General features: G+C 36.6%; 1 protein-coding gene across 17 annotated transcripts in view; it reads right to left on the reverse strand.

The window, feature by feature from the left end:
• Positions 1-280: 280 nt before the first annotated feature.
• Positions 281-25,141, reverse strand: part of LOC135102093 (formin-J-like) — a 241,224-nt gene continuing 216,363 nt past the window's right edge. For 7 of the 17 annotated variants that reach the window (XM_064006836.1, XM_064006841.1, XM_064006834.1 and 4 more), the window contains 19 exons: positions 24,528-24,635; positions 19,196-19,252; positions 17,673-17,818; positions 16,942-17,188; positions 14,653-15,780; positions 13,212-13,373; positions 12,736-12,849; positions 12,295-12,426; positions 10,234-10,362; positions 8,508-8,607; positions 8,164-8,270; positions 7,020-7,184; positions 5,254-6,480; positions 3,597-4,141; positions 2,776-2,992; positions 2,032-2,531; positions 1,688-1,905; positions 1,182-1,346; positions 281-926 (listed from right to left, as the gene is read on the reverse strand). In XM_064006836.1, the coding sequence (XP_063862906.1) occupies positions 904-926; positions 1,182-1,346; positions 1,688-1,905; positions 2,032-2,531; positions 2,776-2,992; positions 3,597-4,141; positions 5,254-6,480; positions 7,020-7,184; positions 8,164-8,270; positions 8,508-8,607; positions 10,234-10,362; positions 12,295-12,426; positions 12,736-12,849; positions 13,212-13,373; positions 14,653-15,780; positions 16,942-17,188; positions 17,673-17,818; positions 19,196-19,252; positions 24,528-24,635 (5,490 nt within the window). In that variant the 3' untranslated portion in view covers positions 281-903. The remainder of the gene's footprint in view (positions 927-1,181; positions 1,347-1,687; positions 1,906-2,031; positions 2,532-2,775; positions 2,993-3,596; positions 4,142-5,253; positions 6,481-7,019; positions 7,185-8,163; positions 8,271-8,507; positions 8,608-10,233; positions 10,363-12,294; positions 12,427-12,735; positions 12,850-13,211; positions 13,374-14,652; positions 15,781-16,941; positions 17,189-17,672; positions 17,819-19,195; positions 19,253-24,527; positions 24,636-25,141) is intronic. The other 10 variants (XM_064006842.1, XM_064006840.1, XM_064006844.1 and 7 more) reach the window with 8 other exon arrangements.

Consider the following 25,141-nt stretch of genomic DNA (forward strand, 5'->3'; position numbering starts at 1 on the left):
GGTCTTCTTTATAATCTTTTTGTATTGCCAAAAAAACTTAATGTCTAGTGTGGAATTACTGTCATTAGCTGTTGTAACTACTACTCCTCTCCCTCCTTTTTGTCCTTGTCTTCCTCCTACTGCTACTACTACTACTACTACTACTACTATTACTACAACCAGTACAGAGCTAAGAGCAACAGATTCACCAGCATGCCTGGGCAGGTGATCACTGTGGGTATGAGGTTCCCCTGCACCATTCATCATCCATCACTTATCAGGCTTGACAAATACCACATCATGTAGTATAACTTGCTTTTATTGCAAGATTACATTAAATGAATATACAAGGTAGTTTTATAAAGAATCCTTATTGTGGATTATATATATGTATATATATTATAAAATCACTTCTGTCATCCTACCTATATAGTGACTGATTTAAAGCTAATATATACAATATATATTTTACAGATTATTGATTTTCATTTTCTTTGATTGTGCAAGTTTTTATACATAAATTAAGTAGGATTTTCTTCCAGCTGCCTACATATCATATATTTATGTAGCAAGAAAATCTGTATTGCTTTGAAAGACCTAGTGTCTTAGATCTTAACAAATCTTTGTATACAGAACAAAATCTTTGTCATACTTGTACATATCGATAACTTGTTATTACCGTATTAAACAAATATACAACACTGTCAGTCTCAACACAAAATATTACATAAACCACATAAAAAAACAATAACAAAAAATATATATACTGTTACTACATCTAAGATCCATTCTAAGTTAAATTACACTCAGAACAACACTTATAACAGTACAAAATGTGGGTTGTGACATGTCCTGTGGGGGTGACATGCCTCAAGCTTTTGGCACCAGAAACAATTACACTCCATCTGTCGCCCTGCAGAGATGCTATACTTTGCTGAATTTCATCCCTGTAAGTTAAAAAAAGAAAGTTTAAATGAAACACCATATTGTGAGGATTACACACCTGCATGTGTAGTAATGGATGAGAAGATAGAATTTCACATATTTTAGCAATTGTTGACTCCTTTCACTATCTTCTTCATGACAATGCTGTGTCTGTGAGGCTGTGACTCTCCTGCTGTGATTGCTCATAAATCAATATAAGACATGAACACAATCAAGCACATGACTCAAGCCAGTGTGTCCAGACAAGTCTGGCTCACCTTCATCATTGGAGTAACAGTTATGGCAGTGCAACTTGTGGTTTCGCACTCTCACATCAGCACCAGCAGACCCATTCCCCAGCTGGATGCCACACACGCAGCACTTGAAGCATGGGATGTGGTAGAACAGCCGCAGACTTTCTATGATCATAGCTGCTCCACGCCCTGCAAGATTAATTCATATTCAAAATAGTTCCTGAGAATGTGTATACAATAATTGTGCATGCAGAACCATATGTACAAAATGTGACTGAAACAGTCTGTAGGGAAATGGATGGAAGGGTGCAATGTGCCAAACATGGAGCTCTGCAAAAATGAAGTATCATGAAGGCAGTTCTGCCATGAAACAATTACAAATCTAGTGTATTGGATTGGATTAAAGATGATGATGAAGGAAACTTTCTACATTATTTAGGCTAAATACCAGCAAATATTCTATTAACAAGGATAATTATCTATAGTTAGTAAGATGTTTGACTGACATCAAATACAAAAAGCTTGCTCACCGAGTTCTTCAGAGCAGTGAGAACACTTCTTTTTCCCTGAGACACTAAGTAGTCTCTGGTCCTGAGGAGAATTGGCCTCTGGCTGTGGGGCTGGAGGTGAGGGCTGGCCTGCCTGGAAGTGTGGGGAGGGTCCAGAGGCTGAACTCAAGGCATCGGCATTCATGTAGTCATGATAGTTCTCATCACGATAATTGCTGTTTGAGTAGTTGCTTCCCGCTCTGAAAATAAAAGCAATGTAAGAAACTGCACTTTAAAAGCAGTAATTCATGACAATTCCAATCTATGAATTTCAAGGAAACATAAAACACTAGGTGAGTATAAAAAAATATTAATCATCAACTAACCTCCCACTGCAACTGTTGTAAGTGTTCTTGGTATTTTTGTTGTTGATTCTTTGAGTGAGGTTGTTGATTATTGAATCAGGGAGAGCCTTGTCACCATTAGCTGCTGGTGCAGGGATGTGAGGCTGGTAGGTGGTGGCCTGATTCCTCCAACACCCAGTGGCATTGGTGTTTGTAGATGAGGTGGTGTTGCTGGTGGTGCTGTTATTGTTGATATTGTTGTTGTTGTTGTTATTGTTTGTGACACTAGGACTGGCATTGCGGTTTGGTGATGGACTCCTCAAGGTCTGAGGATAGCTGGAGTAGGTGGGACTGATGTTCTGTGTGGGATACATTGCTGAGGGAGTCTGTGTGGGGAGGTAACTGGTGGTTTGTGGTGAAGACTGTTGGTGGGAAGGGAACTGAGGTGATGCACTCTGGGGTGATCTCCGCTGTGGCAGTGGTGGGGTGTACTTGGGGCGGGAGATTCGGTCCTGCTGTTCCAGTCTCCTCTGTTCTGCTTCCTATGGAGGAACAAATTACCAAGACAGATGAAATAAACTTCCCTCACTGTTCTGTTCACAATGACATAAAAACTAGCTTCTTTTATAATCTTAACATCAAACTAAAGATTTAATAACTTTCTTGAAAACAATTTTTTTCATATCTTAACTGCACTAATAACAAATAACCAGTTATAGAAACATATCTGATAAACAAATAAAAGCTAATGTAAGCTATTTTGAGAATATAATACAATGACAATACCTGATGTAGCCAGTGCTTGCTGTAGTCCCTCTTTTGTCCTTCTTGCTTCTTCTTAATCCAGCTTTCATTATCAGTGAGTCTGGGTTTGGGTATGGCAGAGAGTGCCAAGAGTGTCTGCTTGGACATCTGTTGACCTGAGAGTGCAGATGAGCTTCCCTGAGGCTCCATTTGCTCTCCACCACTCATCAGGGACTCATTGGAGGTCATGCGGCTCACCCTGAGGGATGACAAAATAAAAAACCTCTTTATATCTGCATAAATAGAATGGTTCATCTATTGGTATAAATGACAAATTGCTTATGTAAGCATAGAATATTTGATGGTTTAACTGATAGTGTTCAACAAAATAAAACTAGTGGCCCAGTCTTCCTTCCTGTTATTGCGATAAACCTACTGCTTTTTAATGATTTCTTATTGAAGATTTTTATAATCAGTCTTTTCCTAACTGTAGAATGATTCCTAAAAAAGATGTGCAAGAGTTACATCAAGTGTAAAATAAATTATTGATCTGGTAGAGATGATTAAATGTCTGTATTTTGGAGAGAATAAGCAGATACAAAAACAAGGATCTCTATGAGTAGGGTAGATACTGTGGATGAAAGAAGACAATCCTTTGTAAAGTAGAAAGACTCAAAGAAGCGAAAGGAAAACAAAAGGACTGGAGTATGCAAGAATAATGTTAGTGTATGGAGAGGAACAAGAGGAAGGTTTCTTGTTCAATGGTTACTCCCCTACATGAAACTCTTAAATGGATTTCAAAGAACCAGAACAAATGAGTGGGAAGATAGATACAAGGCTGGACAGATCAAACTAAACTTTACCTCATTGCTTCAAGACGCTCAGCTGTATTTAAATCAGGCAGTATTCTCTGAGTTTTGCTGGAAATCTGAGGAGTGGCAACTTTTTTCTTGCGTGGCAGAGGCTCTGGTATGGACTCTCTAGGAGACGTTAGGGGTGTGGATCTGTTTGGCTGCAGGGGCAAGTGTCTCTTGGTGTCAATGGATGAATGGGAGTTGGATCGGGAGAAGGGATGTGGGGAAGCCAGGGTGGCATAGTCTGAGGGAGACCCAGCTGGAAGACCAACACTCTTGTCCTCCCTGGAAGGTGTGAGGCTGTCCTCCTCCATTGTAGGAGTAGTGTCATATGAGGGGGCTGTATAGAATTCCTGGATGGCAAGGTGTGTTGGAGGCTGTCGCCGCTGCATCTTGAAGCTGCTGTCTGCAGGTGGAAGGATGACCATGCCTTCCTGGATGTCATAAGAGTCTGAGGAGGGAGCTGCTGAGGATGGCCTCTCTGGCAAGTGACCCACGCGGCGCAGCATGTCCTTGTCGTGACGCATCATCTCCTCCTCCAGCTCAGCAAGTTTCTGGTAAAATATCATCAATATCATTTCAAATTTTCGTTAACATGTAGGTTACTTTTATGGTGAGTTTTATAACTGGGAACGTTCATATTTAGGACTGATTTAATGAGAAATGTGATTTTCAAACAAAACATTTTGACAAGACATTACCCAACACCAATGAAGTTAAATATCTCAGTGCAATAAATGTTTTTTTTTAATTAAAAGTCAGCCTAATGGAGTTTAAAGAGTAATGAGGGCGAACCATTATAGATAAGTAGTGCACCAAAAACTAGCACAAGAGGAAACTAGATTCATGCTTCCCTCAACCACACCCTCTGTTCTCAAAAGACTACTGTATGTTGTGGCTCATTCATGCCTCTAATTACTAATAAAATTTCAAGAACAGCAAAAGAAGATTCATACTAAAATATACAATAAAACCCATATTATTTAGAGTTCTAAGTGACTGATGCAGCAGTCACTTACCATGTGTTTACCATGTGTTCAGAATGTGTTCTGTACCATAAACTTGCCACATTTTTCACAATTCTCCATCACTATAAACTTGTTTTTAATGTCTGGTTAATATCATATCCTTAGCTGCTAAACCAGTACATATTTTCAGTGGCAGCTCTCACTATCACACTTGTGTGGCATAATGCAAATACGAGTATGTACCAGCAGTTTTTGTGCTGCAAACAGATACTTCCAAATGTATCCTCTGAATCTGAACTGAGTCTGCATAAAGAAAGCTTTTTGTTACAAGTTATCCAATATACTTTTAATTTGTAGATTTATGCAACAATATTTTTCCAGCAAGTCTGTGATTAAGAGAGAGATAAAATGGGTTTTACTGTACATGTACTGTTTAGATTATTAAAAATACCCTTAGAAATCTGAAATCATTTACTACTAGAGGTAATAGAGGAATATATTTCATTAATCTTCGGACTTCCTGTACTAGTAAATACTTAAAAATATGATCTCCATCCAAATAAAACATTAAAATCTTTGCAACCAAATGAGTGTCTAGTAGTACACTTAAGCAGGCTTATTATGCAGCACTAAACAATAACAAAATGTTCAACAGTATTCTGTTTTCTCTTGTGCTAGTTTTTCTTTCCCATGTTCACCTTATACTCATCAGGGTGAGAACCAGAAGAGGCAACAGAGTTGATATTGCAGTCCAAAGGGAAGCTGGAGGCCACAAAGTGATCACCGAGTTCACCCTCAGCCACTACTTCAGTCTGAGTGGCAATCCTGAACTGTGGCTCAGGTGGCACATTTGCTACATGGTTATCTAACACCTCAGCATGCCTCTTTTCTATGTTAATGGTTGATTCCAAACAAGTAGCATGAGTCCAGTCATCACCATCAGGTGTCTGAACATGCTCTACATTTGTGGTTTCAGTGACAGAGTGGGAGGTCTCAGTGTTGTTAGTTGAGGTTACAGGATCTACGTTAGCAACCTTGGGTCCTGTATCCAATTCTAAAGCTGTCAGAGGTTTCTTGACCTGGGAAGAAGACAAGGAAAAGGAGGTAAAGTATGAGTGCGGTTCATGCAGTTTGCTCCTCTCGTCAACACTCTCTAAATTGCCTGGGTTTTTAATAGTGACTCCATCCTTCTTGATTAGACTCTTTTTAGCAGCACCATCTGATCTAAAATTTGACAGGATTGGTGTCTGATCCTCACATGAATTCTGCCTGTCTTCAAAAGATGCAATTTTAAACCTTACTGTCTTTTTATCACGAGCTGCTTTCAAAAACACTTTGTTGGATGTGCACTCTTCATTCCCCTTAAGCTCTTCAGTCCCTTTGTTAGCCCAAGGTTTTGGCAAGTTATTGAAACTGAATTGAGATGCACTGCCTTCAGATGTAGGAGTTTCATTTGCAGTTATGTTGCATTGGGAATTCTCTGAGGAAGTTACTACTCTGTGAGAAGAGTCAGAATCAGAAGGATGTGTCACAGCTTTATCGAAGCTACTAAACTGAATTGAAGGTGATGGTGATTTTTGAACATTAGTGGCACAAGCAGGTGACCACACGGGGGTTACAGTTTGCTTGTTTGAGGGGGAAGGGGTCAAAACCTTCGGAGATGTCATGGGACGCCAACACGGAGGTACTGGTGTAAAGCTCAGTGTGGGTCTGGCTTTATGGACAGTATTTGTCAAGGAGGAAGAGGAGGAAAGAGTGACGGAAGTCTCATCTCCTTTAGGTTGTGGAGACACAGGTATAAAGTCACTAGGAGTTGGCATAGTATTAGCAAAGGTTTGACTACTATCAGGGAGAGAGGAAGGTGTAGGAAGAGGTACAAAATCCTGACACCCAGAAGGAGAAGAGGTGCTATTTGATCTCAAGCACTGTAAGGTGAAGAGAAGATAAATCATCAGTCAATGAGTCACAGATGCCAATATCCTAGCATAAAGAACCAGCAAGCACACATAATTAAACAATACTCCAAAATTATACCAAGTATTTCTGTATGTCTGGTTGCTAAAAACTGAGAGAAAGGAGAGATGAAGTTGTTAAACCAGCCGCTGTAATTAGGCCTTAAAATTAGGATTCCCACTGATTTTAACCTATATAACATTCATCAGTGTATGCAGAAATATATTACTGTATCTCCCTTTTCTAAAACAGATTCTGAGGAAAAGTTCTATAAAAAGAATGTTAGTCCTTCATAATATACAGCTAATGATGGGAAACCATGTTTTATTTATTCTACTAATTACACTGGATACCCTGAGTAATAGTTCAAGTAAGTAAAGTTTTTGAAGATTTAGTAAGTTCTTTAAAAACATCAGTGTGGATGCATAAAGACCAGATTAATTTGAAGAGCTACAAGAAAAAGTGACACCCAGCCAGGCCCAAATGCAACACCAGCAGCAGTGCTGCCTACCTCCTGGTATTGCAGATGGTCATCCACCTCTCCAGCCCCTGCATCCTCCTCCTGGACCTTCCATATCTGCTGCTGCTGCTGCTGTTGCTGCTTCAATTGTTCAGAACGTTCCAAGTTTTCAATGATTTCACGCTCTTGACGTGCAATTTCCAATTCAGTCAGCATCTGGTTGGTTGGGAAATAATCCTTGCTCAGGATTTCATATTGAAAAATTGGGAAAATTCCCTTGAAATTTAGGCACTCATTACCCTCTACTTAAGAGACTTTTCAATGCAGGAGGAGGCAGTAGACACCTGCTAAAATGGTAATTAATTCCAGGCAGGTTTCATAAGCACTGGCTTAGGTAGGTGCTGTGAACTTGCTTCTGACCAAGCTGTGAATGTTTCCCTTTACATCTCACAACACAAGGGAACTGTCACAGCCTGCCCTCTAAAGACAACTCTCTTCCTTTGGTCTTATGGTATCAACCCAAAGTGTCTTGACAAGCCCCTCAACTTTTCTCTGTTAACTTCTACAATATTCACCTTTCCTCTACTAAATCTCTTCTTCTTTTCCTCACCAAAACACTGTGTCTGAGGCAAATGACAGTAATTCCTTTTCTGTTCCCTCCTGCTTCCTCAATCCTCACTTTCAAACCAAAGAAGGATGTTGCATCTATGAGTGTAATGACCTAACTAGCTCTAATGCCCATGCTCCTGAGTCATCCAAATTTTTTACCATCTGGCCTTGATTTCAGTGTCACTCTCAAACTAAATCCATCTGTGCTGTATATGTCTCACATGACTAGCTAAAAAAAAAAAAAAAAAATTGGCTATTTAATTTCCAAAATGTAGCATATTCTGACTCACTTCCCTTTAGCAGTGATCTCCAATCTTGGAGATTTCATTGTTCACCACCAGCTTTTGGCTTTCTTCTCCCTTAGCTCTTGCCCTAAACCATCCTGTTCTAGTGCTATACATGATAGAGACTGGCACCTTCAGTGGGCCCTTTTTTTCTGCCTTTTTATCACCCTTAACCAGAGTTCTTACTGCAGTTCTCCTCATGACTGGGACTTCATCCACCATTCAAAATTTTAGCAACATTTATAAGAAGAATTTCCATAAAAAGATAACTAAATTCAATGTTCATAAGAGCTTCCCCTTACCTCCTGTGTGGTGGTTTTTGCCGGTTTGGAGCCAATCAGGCTGCGTTCTGCCTCCCGCTCCTGCCTCAGCAAGTCACTGAGGTCTGGCGGAGGCTTCACAGCTTGTTCTGTGCCAAAGGAGCATCACAAATGTGAATAATTTCAGTGGAATGTGAAGTGATGGATAATTCACTTTTAGTAGATTTGAAAATATCTCAAAGACAATTTAAGTTTTCAGTAATATCTATCCTGACTTTATAAAGTACTCTAGGAATTCTAGAAAACCTTCAAATGGAAACAATTCTGAGTGTTGCCATCTCTTGTGACAGTAAGGAAGCCTTCAGTGTGTCAGCAAACTCACTCACCTTCCTCAATGTACTGGGAAGTTGTGCCCAAGAAGTTTGACCTGCGCCTCCAAAGCTCCTTCTTCAAGCGCCGAGTGGAATTCTCTCGCTTGAAGCAATCCTATGAGCACCACACAACACTATCATTAGAGGACAAGGTATCCTTCACATGAAACATATGTATGCTGACACATAACAACTAGTGCAACACAACTATTGTTATGACTGTCCACTGGATAACGTTATCCTCTGTAATATATATATATATATATATATATATATATATATATATATATATATATATATATATATATATATATATATATATATATATATATATATATATATATATATATATATATATATATATATATATATATAATTTATTTATTTATTTTTTTAAATCACTAAGTTTTCCTTTTAAACTGATAACAAATTCTACAGTGTGAAAATAGCTTCTCCTTAAGTAACACAGAAACCATTCTTGACTATAATAAAATATAAGAATGGGTAGAAAAGTTTCAGTAACTACTAGTCACGTGTTTTGATGATGACTTGTAACATTTACCTATTCATATATATATCAGGATTGTAAGTTCACTGTGATCAAATGAAAGAAATAGAACAAATACTTACAGGTGTACAATCATTACTACAGAACTCAAGTCATACTACAATTTCTACTTTACCAATACCAAAATTCATCATTATCAATTTACAGTTGCAGCAGTGACGTGAATGAATCTGTACTGCCATGCATGCTAATAATTATGAAGCAACAGACAATCACCTACAACCATACAATGATACAAGACAAATCAGACACACAACTCAAACAATTACAACTTACACAATCTATAAAAATATTTAGTCTGGCCTGTTTCAAAGGGCAAGAAATTTCTTGCACATCATGTAATGGTTTTATGTTCTTTTATACACACACACACACACACACACACACAAATATATATATATATATATATATATATATATATATATATATATATATATATATATATATATATATATATATATATATATATATATATATATATATATATATATATATATATATATATATATATATATAAAGTGTGCAATCTTGAAAGCTAACATGAAGCAGCTAAGAACTGTAGCACAATTTTGTTCCAGTGTGATGTAAATACCTGTTCCCTTTTCTGAAGATCAGTCCAGAATTGGAACAGAGCAAGGAAAGAAAAACTCATGTCAAGCACTGCCAAGTGTGTCTAGCAATATATAAAATTGTGTCAGTTACTCCACTATTATAACAGTACATTCAAAGTACTTTTCCTACTGGGTATAATTTCTGTAAAGACTTATGTATGATAAGAGCAAGTGAGGAAACCATAAAGTCCATTAGTTATTACTTATTGTATTGTAAAATTCATCAGTATGACATTACACACACACACACACACACACACACACACACACACACACAGAAAAAAAAAAAAAAAAAAAAAAAAAACTCAATGCATCAGTATATTGTGGTAGACAGAGACAATAAGGACTTTTGAGAAATGTGAACAATCAAAGTTTTGACAAAGTGTTTGGCAAGAACATGACAGACTGAGAAGTGTCCCTGTATCCCTATTGATGAGGTACAGGAAACAAGTAATGTGTGTGGCAGCAGGCATTCAACACTGTGATCATTGTGTGTATGAAACTATGGAACACAAATTAGTGTTTTTTTTGATGCTTTGTGTGTACACAGTGCTGTACCCACCTCCTCCGGCAGACTCTGCGGCTGCTCAGACGCATCGCTGTCTGAATCGTCATCAGGGGGAGGAGGGGGAGGGGGTTCCGAGGGGGGGGCCGCCTGGGAGGGGCCATCCGTCCACGTCACATCTAGCACCTGAATGACCCATCAACCAACATGCATTAAGTGCTCAATGTTATGCTGCAACACTACTGTCAACACCTCAGTGCACTGTCCCTCCCTCACAGTGTCATCACTCCCTCAATGCACACATCATAAGTATACCATTTCAAGAAAGAAACTGAGACCCCTGGAGAACTAAACTACCCAAACTGATTGGAAACTGTATCCTCTCAACTGTTTAGGAGGCATCAATTAAGCCTTAGTGTAGCCCTTGGTCTGCTTCATTTATACATAAGAACACTAACTAGTTTAAAAAACAAAGTAAATGCAATCTTAATTGTTTTAACAAAGCATTTTGGTACCTTTATAAAAAAAATCTATATTATGCCATAAAACAGATAGAAATATATCATAAAATGGGAGTACCTTTTCTTTGTGTGTAAGAGTGAGTATTCATGACCTCATAATCAAGACATTTATGTTGCATGTGTAATGCAATGCTAAAAATTATTAGTTATTTTACAATCATTAATCAAGTGAAATACCTTATGAACATTTTAGTGAAATAACTGATTTATTAGTTTTCACATCATAAGGCTTATTTAAAAATATTAAAATTTATATTGATCATAAACAATTCATTGTACTGTGGCCATCAACAGTAAAACAGAAAAATATGTTATAATTACTTTAGTTTGTTATAATGTGATGAGAAATTCTTTTACGTTGCAGAAAGCATTATTTCACTTTGTCAAACATTTGTTAATCAATGTTTCCCTGGCCTGGAGGTGATACAATGGTGCAGCAGCAAAACATGCAATGAGCACAATCCCTGCATGCAATGTTGCACAAACAAAACAATCCATCACCAAGACTAACACAGGGAGGAGGTACATAAAGGTTATGCCCTTCACTAGAGGCTCACACCACACACCTGTAAAATATTGCTTCCATCTTTTGAAACTTACATCTACACCTCTCAAGTATTCATAATAAGGACTATTAGTCAGGTAAAAGATTACTAGTGGCAGTGTCTAGCCTCTGGTATAAGGGACAGAAGGAGCATGCCTAGATAAATAACAATGAAAAAATGTCTATGTCAGTTTTGGTCAAAGGTAAGTGTTTCCACTAGTTTAGTAGAAATTTTATTATTTTTTTTCCCTCTAAAAATCTTACTAGAAGCACTCATTATTTTTTTTTATTTTTGTAAATTGTACTTTATAGAATTTTAGTGTTAGTTATGTTAGAAAACTGTTAAAGCAAGATCTATTAATTGGCAGCCCTGCAGTTCAGCCTTAAGCTGGTGAATTACATATATATATATATATATATATATATATATATATATATATATATATATATATATATATATATATATATATATATATATATATATATATATATATAATGTGAGAAGCAGGAGGACAGATCTGATGGCACTGTTACAAACCAAAGCCAGCTATAGGTCTCATTAATGCGACCCACATTAAGATAGTGCAATCCCTTATCTGCGTGAGTACTGTTTTTTATGTCTATGTTCTATGATCTCAGAACTAGTGATTAGCAGTATATTTAAAACATTTGTTATTTTGCAGATAAAGAGCACAATTTTTAAAATAATAAACAAGCACTCTACTATTTCATATTTATAAATAACATATATAAAATGGAAATAAAAGAACATATTCACTCTCACTGTCAGAAAAACAAAAAAAAATATTGCTGAAAATTCAACACTAATTTCTGGGCTTCATTTTTGGAGACATTATCAAGTTATTCAAAACTGGAAAGAATCATTGAAGGCATAATACATTGCTGAGGTCTCTGTCACAAGAACTGCTTTCAGCAGGTCATTTCAGTAAAGAAATATTTTGTGAAATGAAGATTAATAGATGTCCAATAAGTCACTTCTACATTAACATTCAAGAGAGGTGAAAGCAAAAGGAAATCCAAGGAATTCCTTACCTCTGGGGGCTCCATAGGTGGCATCTTGACTGGGGCGGTGGGAGGAGGCACCACCTCCTGCCTCACTTCCTCCAGGGTCTGGTATTGGTGTTCTTCCACAGCCTCTTGGCTCTCAGCTTTATTTTCATCAACCTACACAAGAGTTAGTCAAGTTATTAACTAAATTCAAGCAATATTATTTTTTCAATCAATAGCAAGAGAGCACAAAAGTTTACAATGCACTGCCAGGTTACTAGGATAATGATGAATAGGATAATGATGCCTATAAATGACAATTTTTAAGCAATGTGTACAATATCTGATCCACTCATGAAACTGATCTTAAAAATCATACTGAGGTTAATACGATGATACAATTCATGTTATTAAGTGAACAGATCTATCAAAAGGCTGCAGCACTGTCAAGAAGGTAGTGTATGTGTACTTAAAGACCCACATTACCTTTTCATAAATATTTTCATACATGGGCTCATCTATTATATTTTCATAGATGTTTTCAGGCTGGGCTGAGGAGTCCTCCAGAGCATCACCAACTTGCTCATAGTCATTTATCACCTGTTTGAGGATTTTGGCACACAATGACATACAACAAATTGGACATACAAAACAGTGCTTCATTTAACATCACTTAATTTGTGGTCTTTTGTACCTTCTCTTTAAACATTTTGTAATTTTAAGAAAGAAACTATACTTCAGTAATGACTGTATAGCTTATCTATCAATCAAGGATGTTAAATGTATGCATAATGTGCACATTACAACAAACATATAAATACTACAGAACAAATATACACAAATATAGACTTGCACAAAGCAAGCAAGCAAGCATGCGCGCACGCGCGCGCACACACACGCACACACACACACACACACACACACACACACACACACACACACACACACACACACACACACACCTCATTGATGTCAGCATCAGTATACTGCTTTCCTGCCTCTAAAGAGTCATCTTCCTGGGCAGGTGGGGGTGTCAGGGGGATAGAAGGCACTTTGCCGATAGGAGAGCCTAATATGGGAGTCTCCTCAAGTTTTGAGGCAATCTCAAACACTTGAGCGTTGACCTGTTAATGAAGAGATAACATGCCATTAGTGAGTCCATAAAATAATATAAATCATGAGTAAAATACTTGTTCTGATCTTTATCTGATATAACTTTACATTTTGCCTTTGTTCATTTAATTCATAAAAGCATTTTGCTCATGTGCATTTCCATTTTTGTAATTTAAAAACAACAATGAGTAATGAAAACAGTCAGGCAATACAGTATGCATATCATGAAACTATGTAAGTAAATAATATTGAATAATTATATTGGCACTTCAAAAATATACAGATATTATCACAAAAAAAATGTTTACACATGAAATTATTTTAGGCAAAGCAAAAACAAAAACTGTCAATCTCTTTCTAAGGCAAAAGGCAATCTTCTGTGCATAATTTCAGAATAATAGAAGCCAGTGTATACACTCAAAAGCATGCTTGTCATAACACAGCAACTTTTCAACATGGTCTATTCAGGTGAAGCAAATTTTCTTAAATGTTCAAGAAACTATTTTGTGCAGTAATTATTTCATATAACAGTGAAAAACAAGTGATTTGGAAATTCCAGTAAAAATCAAAGCATTCTGATTTTGATATAATGCTTATGTAATATTATAACTTAAAATCTTTACTGTCATTTAATAAACATACCAAACATGTACATACCATATCTATTTACATATGTATATGATCACAACTATGATGACCAATGGCTTCTACACAATGCATGGGTGACTGTGGTTTATTTCACAAAGTGAAAATTGAAGAAATAAGCATCTTTCAGCCTCGAGTCTTAAAGGACAAGATGTGAGACTGTGTGTGTGTGTGTGTGTGTGTGTGTGTGTGTGTGTGTGTGTGTGTGTGTGTGTGTGTGTGTGTGTGTGTGTGTGTAGTACCACATTTCTGCTAGGTTTTCATATTGGGGGATTTCAGCTTGGTATATAGATGAATGATAATTCTGATGAATGGAAGCCAGTCTAAGAAAGATTATTTTTACATCATGGAATCCATGAAATCTAGTGAAAAGAAAAACCTGTCTTTAAAAAATGATGTATCAATGATAGAATGCGAAACTGCTTCAGCTAATTTCTAGCACACACAGCTACAAGTGCTAATAGTAAGTCACACACAGAGGCTCTGATAAGATGTGTGACAAACCTCTGGGCTGAGGTACTGGAATATAGAATACATGGGAGCAGACTCAACATCTCGCCTGACTTGACATTTCTCAAAGGTTTCGTAGACAGTGGTACGTTTGGACGGTTCCTGAACATTAGAAGAATCTTGTTGACAACTCACCGCTGGCTGTGCTTCTACAACACACTCCTTCTCTGACCTCGAATTCTCAATCTCCACCTCCATGTAAGGTGTGGATGGGACACGTCTGTTGATGTTCACCATTGAGCGTGATGGCCGCATCTTTACTTCCATTTGTGGTTCATCCAAATTCTCCAGACTCATTGATCGGTCTTTACTCTTCATTGTTTCTTCCCGAGAACTACCAGAGTAAGACTCTGCTGCTTGTTCAAGCTGTTCATACGATGCTATTTTCTTCTTCAGCGATGGGTCTCCCTGAGGGATAGTCTTTTGGTCTCGGGGTGTTTCCTCCATTTCAACAGCATTGAAGGATGCCAGTTTCTTGTGGAAATTCATATCCCTTTCAGGTGTTCTCTTTTTCACTGGAGCATTGTCAGAATCTGAGGAAGAAAATGCTGCCAATTTGACATGGAAATTAGCATCTCTTGGAGGAGTTATGCCACGGATTTTGTTAGTCTCCGTGCTCAGGTTTTCAAATGAAGACACCTTTGATCTCAAATTTGTGTCTCGAGTGAAAGAAGTCCCACGTGCTTTGGTGGGAGGGTCTGACTCCAAATTTTCAAAGGATGCCACTTTGTTTCTCAGGGAGTTTGAAATGTCAAGAGACCTTCTGTTGACCTTCTGCTGGTCAATCTGTACTGTTGACAGATCCACATTTTCAAACATTGATCTTCTCTGACTGATGTTGACCTGGGGTGATTTTTCTCTCATTACCACTCTGGGATCAGGACTTATTCTGTTTTCCTTTTCCATTTCTTTTGAGAAGAAGTTCACTTTCTCTTCCATTTTTGAACTTTTGTTGGGGCTCGGGGAGCGGCCATTCAAACGAGGCTTTTCTTTCTTGTCCTCCTCCTTGTGGCTGGCATTGCTGTTCAGGCTTGTGATGCTGGAGGTCCTCTTTTTGGCACTGTTTTCAGCGTATTGCTTATAGCCAGCTATTGCCTTATCATAAGTGTACTCCGCTGTATGGGAGATGGAGGAGGTGGTAGTGGTAGAAGTGGAAGAAAACACTTCACTGATCAGGCTTGAGCTGTGACCATTAAGGTGTGGTTCCTCATCCTTGGAGCCACCAGTGTCCAGCAGGGAGTCATGTGCTTCCTTCTTGTCACCCTGCAAGAAGTTTGTGTTGGTAAGTTCTATTTATGCAAAGAAATAAACAACTCAGCCGATGTAATATTAGTTAAAGCTGACTAAACTAGAGCTGGTTCAACCATCAGAACAATTAAACTAAAGGAAAATGAGAAATGCTATAAGGTTAAGCAACAGAAGGTTGTGTCAGGGGAGCTGCAGCAGTGATGAGTAAAGGACACAAGCAACACACTTGTGTGGCAAGAGTCGAGCAAGTTGAAATGGAGACAGTAGAAAAGATCATCATGAGAAAAATCTGTCAGAACAAATGTGACATGAACGCTAAAGATGTTTCCAGAGATTATGGGAAAAAAAAAAATAAATAAAATAAATAAATAAAAAATAAAAAAAATAAATAAATAAAAATAAATAAATAATGAAAATATACAAGCAAAATTGTACAGAAGAGTAAATGGCAGTGAGAAGTCACATATCACAGATAGGCACAGTGACTAAATAAAAATACATAAAAGATGGCTGAAATAGTACAAGAATATTGCTGGAGAGACCTTTATGAGCATCAAGCTTTTTCTGTAATTCTTGCAATCCCTTCTGTGCTCTACCTTAAACCCTTTTTTTTTACTATACAGTAATATTACACAGGTTATATGCTTGCTCTTATCTCTCTCTTCTGGTATCAATTACTGCAGATATACACTGAAAGAACACAATTATTTCTGTTAAGATCTACTACAGAAAGTTAACTAGAGAGAAGGAGCAGGAGCCATAAAATAGATGAAAGCAACTAGCATTCAAGAATACAGCTGATTAAAGTAAATTTTAAGGCCAAACTTATCTCACAGTTTTCTGAATGAGACCTGCATAAACATTTCATTATTTGCTAAAACATTCAAAACAGAAAATCGTTTTTTCCATGGTTTTGTTGGTATCTGTCTATGTATTGGTAATCATCATGGACAGACAGTCTAATCTTTTTCTCATGAAGCATGGTTCTACATGTTGTGTTAAAAAAATATTAGGTCACTACTCTATTCAATACAACATTTTGTTAATTCTCCAAAGCAAGACAAGAAATCTTTTGAATGTCTTAAATTCATTTATCTATTATTTTCTCCTTTAGGGAGCTTTTATGTATCTAAAAATGCAATCTATAAAAACAATCTGCTCAATCCCACCACTGACCAGGGCAGAGGACGTGTCACTGATGTTGTCTTCGGCAAACACTCCATCGCTGCCGGTGTCCGAGCCGGTGCAGAAGCCAGCATCACTCTTGGCATCCTTGTTGTCCTGATCAAGATCCTTGGCATCCTGATCCTCCTGTGTGTCAGTAATGGATCCATTGCTCTTGCTTGGAGTGAGACCAAGGCTGCTAAGGTCGTTGTCATCATCATCGTGAATTGTCAAGTTGTACTTTCGTCCCCTCTTGTTTCTGTAGGTTCACAGAATTAAGAATAATATTGTAAATAGTGGTAATTAATATGCTCAGTAAATTGTAAATAACCTGCAATAAAATAATGAAAGTGCATATGAAAAGCCTGACAACTAAAAAGGATATAGAGGAGTAAGGCAGATGCTGTTGGTGTGAGAGAATGACCCCAATAGAGTTGGAAGATACAGTGCTAAAGAATTTGAAGAAGAAAATGGTGAAGAGAGTACCAGAATATGTGGGCATAAATACATATATGAACTGGTATAAGTGGACACTTTTCTGGTATGATCTCTACCGTAAAGGAGTTTCATGAAACAGGAGACAAAATTACCAGTATTGCTACACCAAAAATCCAACAGAAATATACCCCTGCTGTTCAAACATCACTGGAAAATTGACACTGCATGCAGTGGTAAATTATGGTGCAGATGTAGAGATTTCCATAAACAATTTTATCTTTACACTAAACAACACAAGTCCTTACTTGTCTTCCTGCATTTGACTGAAGGTCTTGCTCTTTCTACGCATGCGATTCATTTCATCCTCTTGTTCATTCTTCTTGATCTGAATGATGGACTCTACAGTATTCTGGAGACGTTTGCGTCGAGAGCTTTTCCATTTGTCAAGGTTCTGCAATGTGGTTAGGTTAAAATTAAACTGCTGCCAGCCTGATATTACACAAGTTATTTCACCAATAGAAAAAAGTATAGTACTTTGACAAACATACAAATATTTCAATAACATTACTGAGATAGAAAGTCAATGAAACAGTCTGATAAACTGATGACACGCAACTAAAATAGTATTTATACTATGAGATGATATAAAATGATAAAAAAATATTCTAACCATGAAAATCACACAAATGTTACACTAGTGAATATTCTAGAAGTTTTCTCACCAGTAGCAGGAGATGATTATCTAAATGATCATAAGATTCATATCGCTGCAAAAGGGAGACAAGCTCCATTACAGTAAAGATTTCAGCCATTACTCCTATCCCTCAGGGGACATGTGTGTGAGGTGTTTCAGCTACTGTGGTGAGTAGCCCCAGTGACTTTCTTGTGGCAGAATAAAGATGTCACATGGAATTATTATCATATTTTAATCTTGTACAATGAGGTTTTCAGGTGATAAATACTGTTGATGTAACCGTACACGCACACAAAGCCGTGTCAGCCAACTGACTAGCTGACTGCACGCACACAAGCGTGCACACACGCACAGACACACACGCACACACACACACACACACAAACACACATAAGTGACTGTCACTGGTGAGCTTCCCACAAGTTACAGTGGAGGATTCCTCTGCCTTACAAGAAGCCATACAAGACAGGTCACCTCCCTCGTGGCCTAGCTCGGATCATCCCCCACAACTCTCTTCATCTTTTCCCTAACACTCTTTATGGATCCATGTTGCCTCCTCAATGTTTCCTCATTTTTTTGCTAACCTACTTCTACTTGTACCACTTACATGAGCTTCATCTAACACTTCAACATCAGCAAGAACATATAATATCTTTTAGAAAAGATATGTGATTCCACATAAGGTATCACACATTACATAGTGATGAGTGTGCATCACATGGATCTTTTCAGTGTATATTTGTATTATTTGCTTTTACTTCATTACATGATACTATTCACTTAGTAATTCCTTGTGAGTTCAAAACAGCTTATGCATTAAATAATGTAAGAGGATCATAAAAAAAGTAAAATACAAAACAACAGCTACAAATAAACCATACAATACATTTAAAAGCTCTTTTCTACTCTTGTACATCTCTTCACTGCTACAACAACAGCAGCCACTATTTACAAAGTAAATGTGCAGCATTTTTGTATGTGAGCAGGTGCACAAGTGTACCCTACAATGGCTTGGACCATACCACTGCATCAGGATGCTCCAGGTGCATAAAGGAAAGAGCCCAGAAGAATACAGTGCAAGAAACAGTTGCAAAGTACGACACATAAAGTAACACTGACAACAGGGATACTTACCGACTGCCAATCTGAGCCTTCATCAAGCGTATTCTGGTTGGAGGAGGAGGAGGGCTGCTAGTGGAGGAATGGGACACTGTCAGTGGGTATCACACACTCATGTGTGACTCATAGTGCAAGCATGCTCTCTTTGTGTATCTAAACTTCCAGCCATTTTTCACAACTATGTAGTGCAGTATGTACTTGCTAAGTGTATGATGTCATCACTGGATGGGAATACCTTTTCATATGTACTTAACGATGGATAGGGAGGTCCTACTAAAAGACATTACTGTATTTTCTAATTCGTCACAGACAGAAAATTAACAAGATATACTTAAGAGAGAAGACAGCAATGTACAACTCTATGAGGTTATTTCTCTCATAAGAAAAATGACTTAAGGATTCCTTATGTTATATGATTACTACTTCTTTGAAAGAATAAAAGTATACAATATGGCATTGCAATTCATATCAATTTCATTAAGACCAATATATTTTTGTGACCAAAAATTTCTTGTGATGAAAACCATACAATGCAATTATAGAAAACTTTTACAATCTCATTTTCTTTTTTCTTTTCATTAAGGCAACTTATAATTCACTTACAATCACAGTGTTTATAGAAAAAACTGCCCCTAAATTTGTGCACATACTTTGAAGGTTATGAAAATGACACTCAGGAAACTGTGTACATGAAATTTCTGGTGGAAAATGCAATAAAGACCTAAAATATATAGTGGTACATTTATGCCATAAACCAAAATTCCACACTTGACTTGAACAAGAAATGGCATCCATGGGGGAAGTTTAGATCACACAAATATATATTTAATTAAAAAAAATCACTCACACAGACAAGAAAAACTCACTTTGGTCACAATGAATAGTCTGCCACAAGCACATCAACACAAATACATAAAGGAAATGAGGAAGCTTCTGAGACCCTCTAGCTAAACCAAAAAAATAGCCTCGTGAAAACCTTGTCATGTCTACACTTGAATCACAGCAAGAACATCGGTACTATAATATTTTCAAGTTACCAATAGACATTAACAGATGCAGTAAGTACTACAAGATCCTAAAACAAGCCAGTAAAATGAGGTTTCAGGGGACAATTACCATTATGAATAAAATCAAGATGAATGATTGGAATTTTTGAAAACTTTTAATATATTTGTTTACTATAGAAAAGATAGTGCATAGAATTAGTTCAACAACACAAAACATTCCCTGTGGGCTCAAGGAAAGCTTTGTAAATACAAGTAAAGTGATGGTTTGACTGACTAAATCATCACCCTAATACAGCAGATAAACTGGAATATTAAGTACGGCTTTTACCATGCAAAACTATGCTCTATAAATACATGAGACTTATCCTTCATACATAATTTTAGGGAATAAGTGTTGAAGTAGTCTCATAATGGCTTCCTTCCTGTACCTATGGAATGCTTGATGTCCTAGAATAAGGTTTAACCAATCTTTGATTTTAATGAAAGGGTAATCCACTCTAACAAGTGTTACTAACACCACAGAAAACACACATATGAAAGGTTTATCATTATATGAAGAACAAAAGGCTTTTAGTAGGATTAGTACACAAACATTAATTTCCCATGTTAGTCTAGTTAGTAGTCATGTTAAATGATTCAATTAGTATGATTAATATTAAATGATTCAATTCTATTAGTATTAGTTCAAAGGTTATGGATATTCAAGCAATGTCTTCAATGCACATGTTGCTGCTCAGGAGTTGCAATGATTTTGGATGCACTGAGAAGGGCATAGCCAAGTTCATGTGCTTTATAAATCCTGTATTAGTCATTTCAATCAACACAATACACCTTCCTACCATATCATTCCTTTACTGTATTAATTTTTAACCCAAACATGAAAGACTCCTGAGAGAATTACACTGTATGTCCTTCATCATTCCATAATTATACTACTGATCTCATCCACATTAAAATAATAAGCAAAGGTGTTTCTCTATGAATTTTTACTACACACTAGTTGCTTACTTTGACTGCTGCAATAGAGTGCCATGCTTGACTGCATGGTAATTGCCAGATCACTGCATGTTTTAAAGTACTCAACTACCAACAAAGTAATGCAAAGTTGTGAATCACATCAACTTTGGGGGATCAATCTAATTCATTTTCTCCTACTATGAAATTTTGTATTGTTGATGGGTGCACACATCACACACACAGAGGACTGTTATTTTTCAAGTAATCACAAGACACACCTGCAGCAGCTGTCAATCACACAATCAATAAATCAACCACCTTCTTACCTTGGATACAGGAGGCAGGTGACAAACTGATATTCTACACATCCCACGGATAACCCAAACAGTACTTTAGTGACCTGTACGTGCATTACCTTACATGCATATCAACTTGGGCAGGTATAAATCCCAGATTTCATTCAGTGCCCATCATCCAAACTACATACACCAAATACAGATGTAACCCAGTCAAAGATACAACCTTAAGTTACTCAATGACTCTTGTACCATATTTAAAGCATTCCACCTACAGCAACCCTTTAACCACAACCCACGAGACAACCTGGTAATCTCTTCCTCCCACGTCATACATTCACAAGCCAGTGCCCCCCAAAGGAACCCCAAGCATTGCTGTACAGTGGCAGCACATTAAATGTTTTTGCTAGCATTTTCAGAATTATGTGTCTCACACTGTAAGAAAAGCTATTTCTTTTGTGGTAAGTGACACCACATATTCTATTGTTATATACATCAGTACTTTACTATTCTTTTCTTTTTCTATACAATCATTTAAGAGATTTTGTGTAGCAGGTAATGATGTATGCAGGTAATTGTGTATGCAGGTAATGATGCATAGGTCAATGAAATGTTACTTAATAAAAACTAGTACAATCCACCAAAGTGAGACATGTATGATTCTGAAAAAAAAAATTTTCAGCCAATTTCTTTTTTTTTTTTTTACAATTTTCTTTTTTTTATTTTATAAACCCCAACTCCTATTGATCCTACAATGATGCATTGAATAGAGTAACAAAATCTCTACAAAAAATCACAAGCCCCTTTTAAGTAATCTATATGTAGATATATATTTCCAGACCTGGAGAAAAAAATAAAATAAAATAAAATAAAATAAATAAATAAATAAATAAAAAGATAAATAAATGAAAAAAATAAATAAAAAAATAAATAAAAGTAAAAAAAAATCAAAATAAAATAAAATAATAAAATAAAATAAAATAAAATAAAATAAAATATAATAAAATAGACTTCTAATAAAGTATGAGTACAGGAATGAACATTTCCCAATAATTAGTAAATGATTAGTAAAGCTTCATCTGATCACATATTCTCCACCATCTTTGTTTATAATCATTTACACTGGCATGCTTTAAATAGAAGTATATTCTGACAGCAAGGGGCCTTAGGGAATTTACATGTCTGATTACATTTTTTTTTTTTTTTTTTGTGAAACAGATGTAGAACTAAACAGATACTGTCAAGATGCCATACTACTGCACCTTTCTTTTCAATGAGCTATGTTACTATCTCAGTTGATTTACCTCACTGGATCTTATGTGTACTTAACTGTTGTGCTTGGCAAAGCTTTTGATATGGTACATATTTGTACAATTACATACAGAGTGTAACATGAATTTCTAAGGATTTTGCCAGAAGTGAAAACACAGATTAATATAAGTCGAAAATGTTATATGCACATATGCATTTTAAGGCTTTGTTTAGCAGTGGTGTGAAATTCAAGAGTGGCCAGGTGACAAATATAACAGCAGGGCTGGGTGAATAACCATGGAGGAGAAACACCATGGGCTGCATCCTACAAACCGTCATAGCCAAGTCCATCAGTTATAGCAAAACAAAATGGTGCATTTCAGACATAATTGAGTCATAAACTAATATTCTCATCCATAAACTCCTATTATCAGTCATAAAATCCTATGACAAGGTTCACCCTGTCTTATTGCTGCTTATGATCATCAGGATTCTGTCAATATCATGACACCATGGCCATATGTACCATAACATGATCCCCAACTAATTTTTTTAATGAATATATCAATAAATATTAGTAACTATAAGTAAATAGTGTCCTTTGAGGCAGTAAAATATTATTATAAATAATTCCCAGGAGCATTGTGATAAATTTTCCTAAACCTTGCCGTGCATGGCCTGTGTGCGTCAGGCTGTTGGCCGTAATCTTCTCCTATATATATCATGTTTCTTTTGATTAAATACATTGTCTAACTTCTCCAAAAGTCATAATATGAAGTCAAAACAATTTAAATCCAAGAAAATAATGTTAAGAACCTATCTCAAGAAAATAATGTTAAGAACCTATTTCATTCCATAAATTTAAAGTTGACAAATTGTAAGTGTGCGTTCTAGTGGCAGACAGTGACTGAGATATGACAGATGACTTGACTCCCATAAGAATGACAGTCATAAATTCTGTTAGTTATGACAAGTAGCTATGGTCGACCATAAGCACCATGTAGAACATGGGGCCCATATCCACACACTCCACATAACTTTAAGTTATGCAATACAATCTGAATGTATTCACTGTCACTGTCCCGGAGGGAAACTGTGTGACTGACTAGCAATCAGCTGATTTGTTGCTAACTTCGCTTCTTCCTACTCCCTGCCCGGACAGACAATACATGGTGCCACACAGCCTATTATTTTATTTGTCATTTATTACATCCAGTGTATCATTGTGTAATGTTTATCAGTAAATCACCTGCATGTTGCTATCAGTGTAAACCTTCAAAACTTGTAGAAATCATGACTGAATAATTCACAATTTCACCAATGGAAATAAAGGGCTACGAATTCCACCATGGATACCCACCTAGCCTGGCTGTTGTATCTGTTGCTAGGTCACCCGAATTTCACACCACGGAAAAACGATGCCTTAAAATACGTGTGTGCAAAGAACATTTTTTGACTTTGATTAAAGTGAACTTTCACCTCTGGCAATATCCACAGAGACTTGTGTTATACCTTGTATTTTGTGTTCAGAGGGTTTACATTCACAAGATTAGATTTGAGGGTCCATCTTTATATCAATGGTGTCTCTCTTAATTTTCCTCAACAGAAAGCAACAGTGAAAAATATTTAAGATACACAATGAACAACATATATTTCCCAGCTTTCTTTTTATTCGTAGATTTCACCCTTCTAAGTATGTAAACCTCAATTAACAACTAAAACCCACAAGGCCTATTGCTTCACTAACCTATAAACTGGTACTTAATTCTCTGGATAATAGAGAAAAGTGACATGAATAAGATCCTGCATAAGAGTTAAAGAAAGTCCAAAACGCACCTCCTGCCACTCTGTTTCTTCATTGACCATGGTCTTCCTCAGCTCCTTCACTTCCTCAGCTTTCTTGATCTGCTCCTGAGCTGACTTATAAAGAGTGGCTGGTCCAGTCTGCAATTATACACAGGAGTTTGTGATCATTTAGTGCAGAAGGTGCCTCCCTGTGTTAAAGGAAGCATTATAAATTTCATGATTTTGTGTAAAAAAATTTATCAGTGACACTGATCAACTATAACCTACTCCATGATTATAAAAGATAGGGTTCTGGGCTTCCTTTGTCAGCATAAAATTAAATAGTTAAAAAAAAATTAATCTGAAGGTTATAGATATTTCATTTTGGCATTCTGAAAAAAAAGTACCATCCAATTCAGTCAATTTAATGTGAACATCTACAGTATTGTATGATTCAGCTAACTTTCTAAGAAGCATTACTATATTTCTTGATGATATGCAAATACCTTTCTTCACATTACTATGAATGACATTTTTTTTTAATCATATTATGAATTTCATAATTAATTTCTACACTTTTCCTTTCACAAGTAAAAACAAAGGCCATAAGGTAAAAATACTAGCAGCTATTCGTATACAAGCCACATATACATAAATGCCCCAAA

The sequence above is a fragment of the Scylla paramamosain genome, chromosome 7, assembly GCF_035594125.1.
Source record: "Scylla paramamosain isolate STU-SP2022 chromosome 7, ASM3559412v1, whole genome shotgun sequence".
NCBI lineage: Eukaryota > Metazoa > Arthropoda > Malacostraca > Decapoda > Portunidae > Scylla > Scylla paramamosain.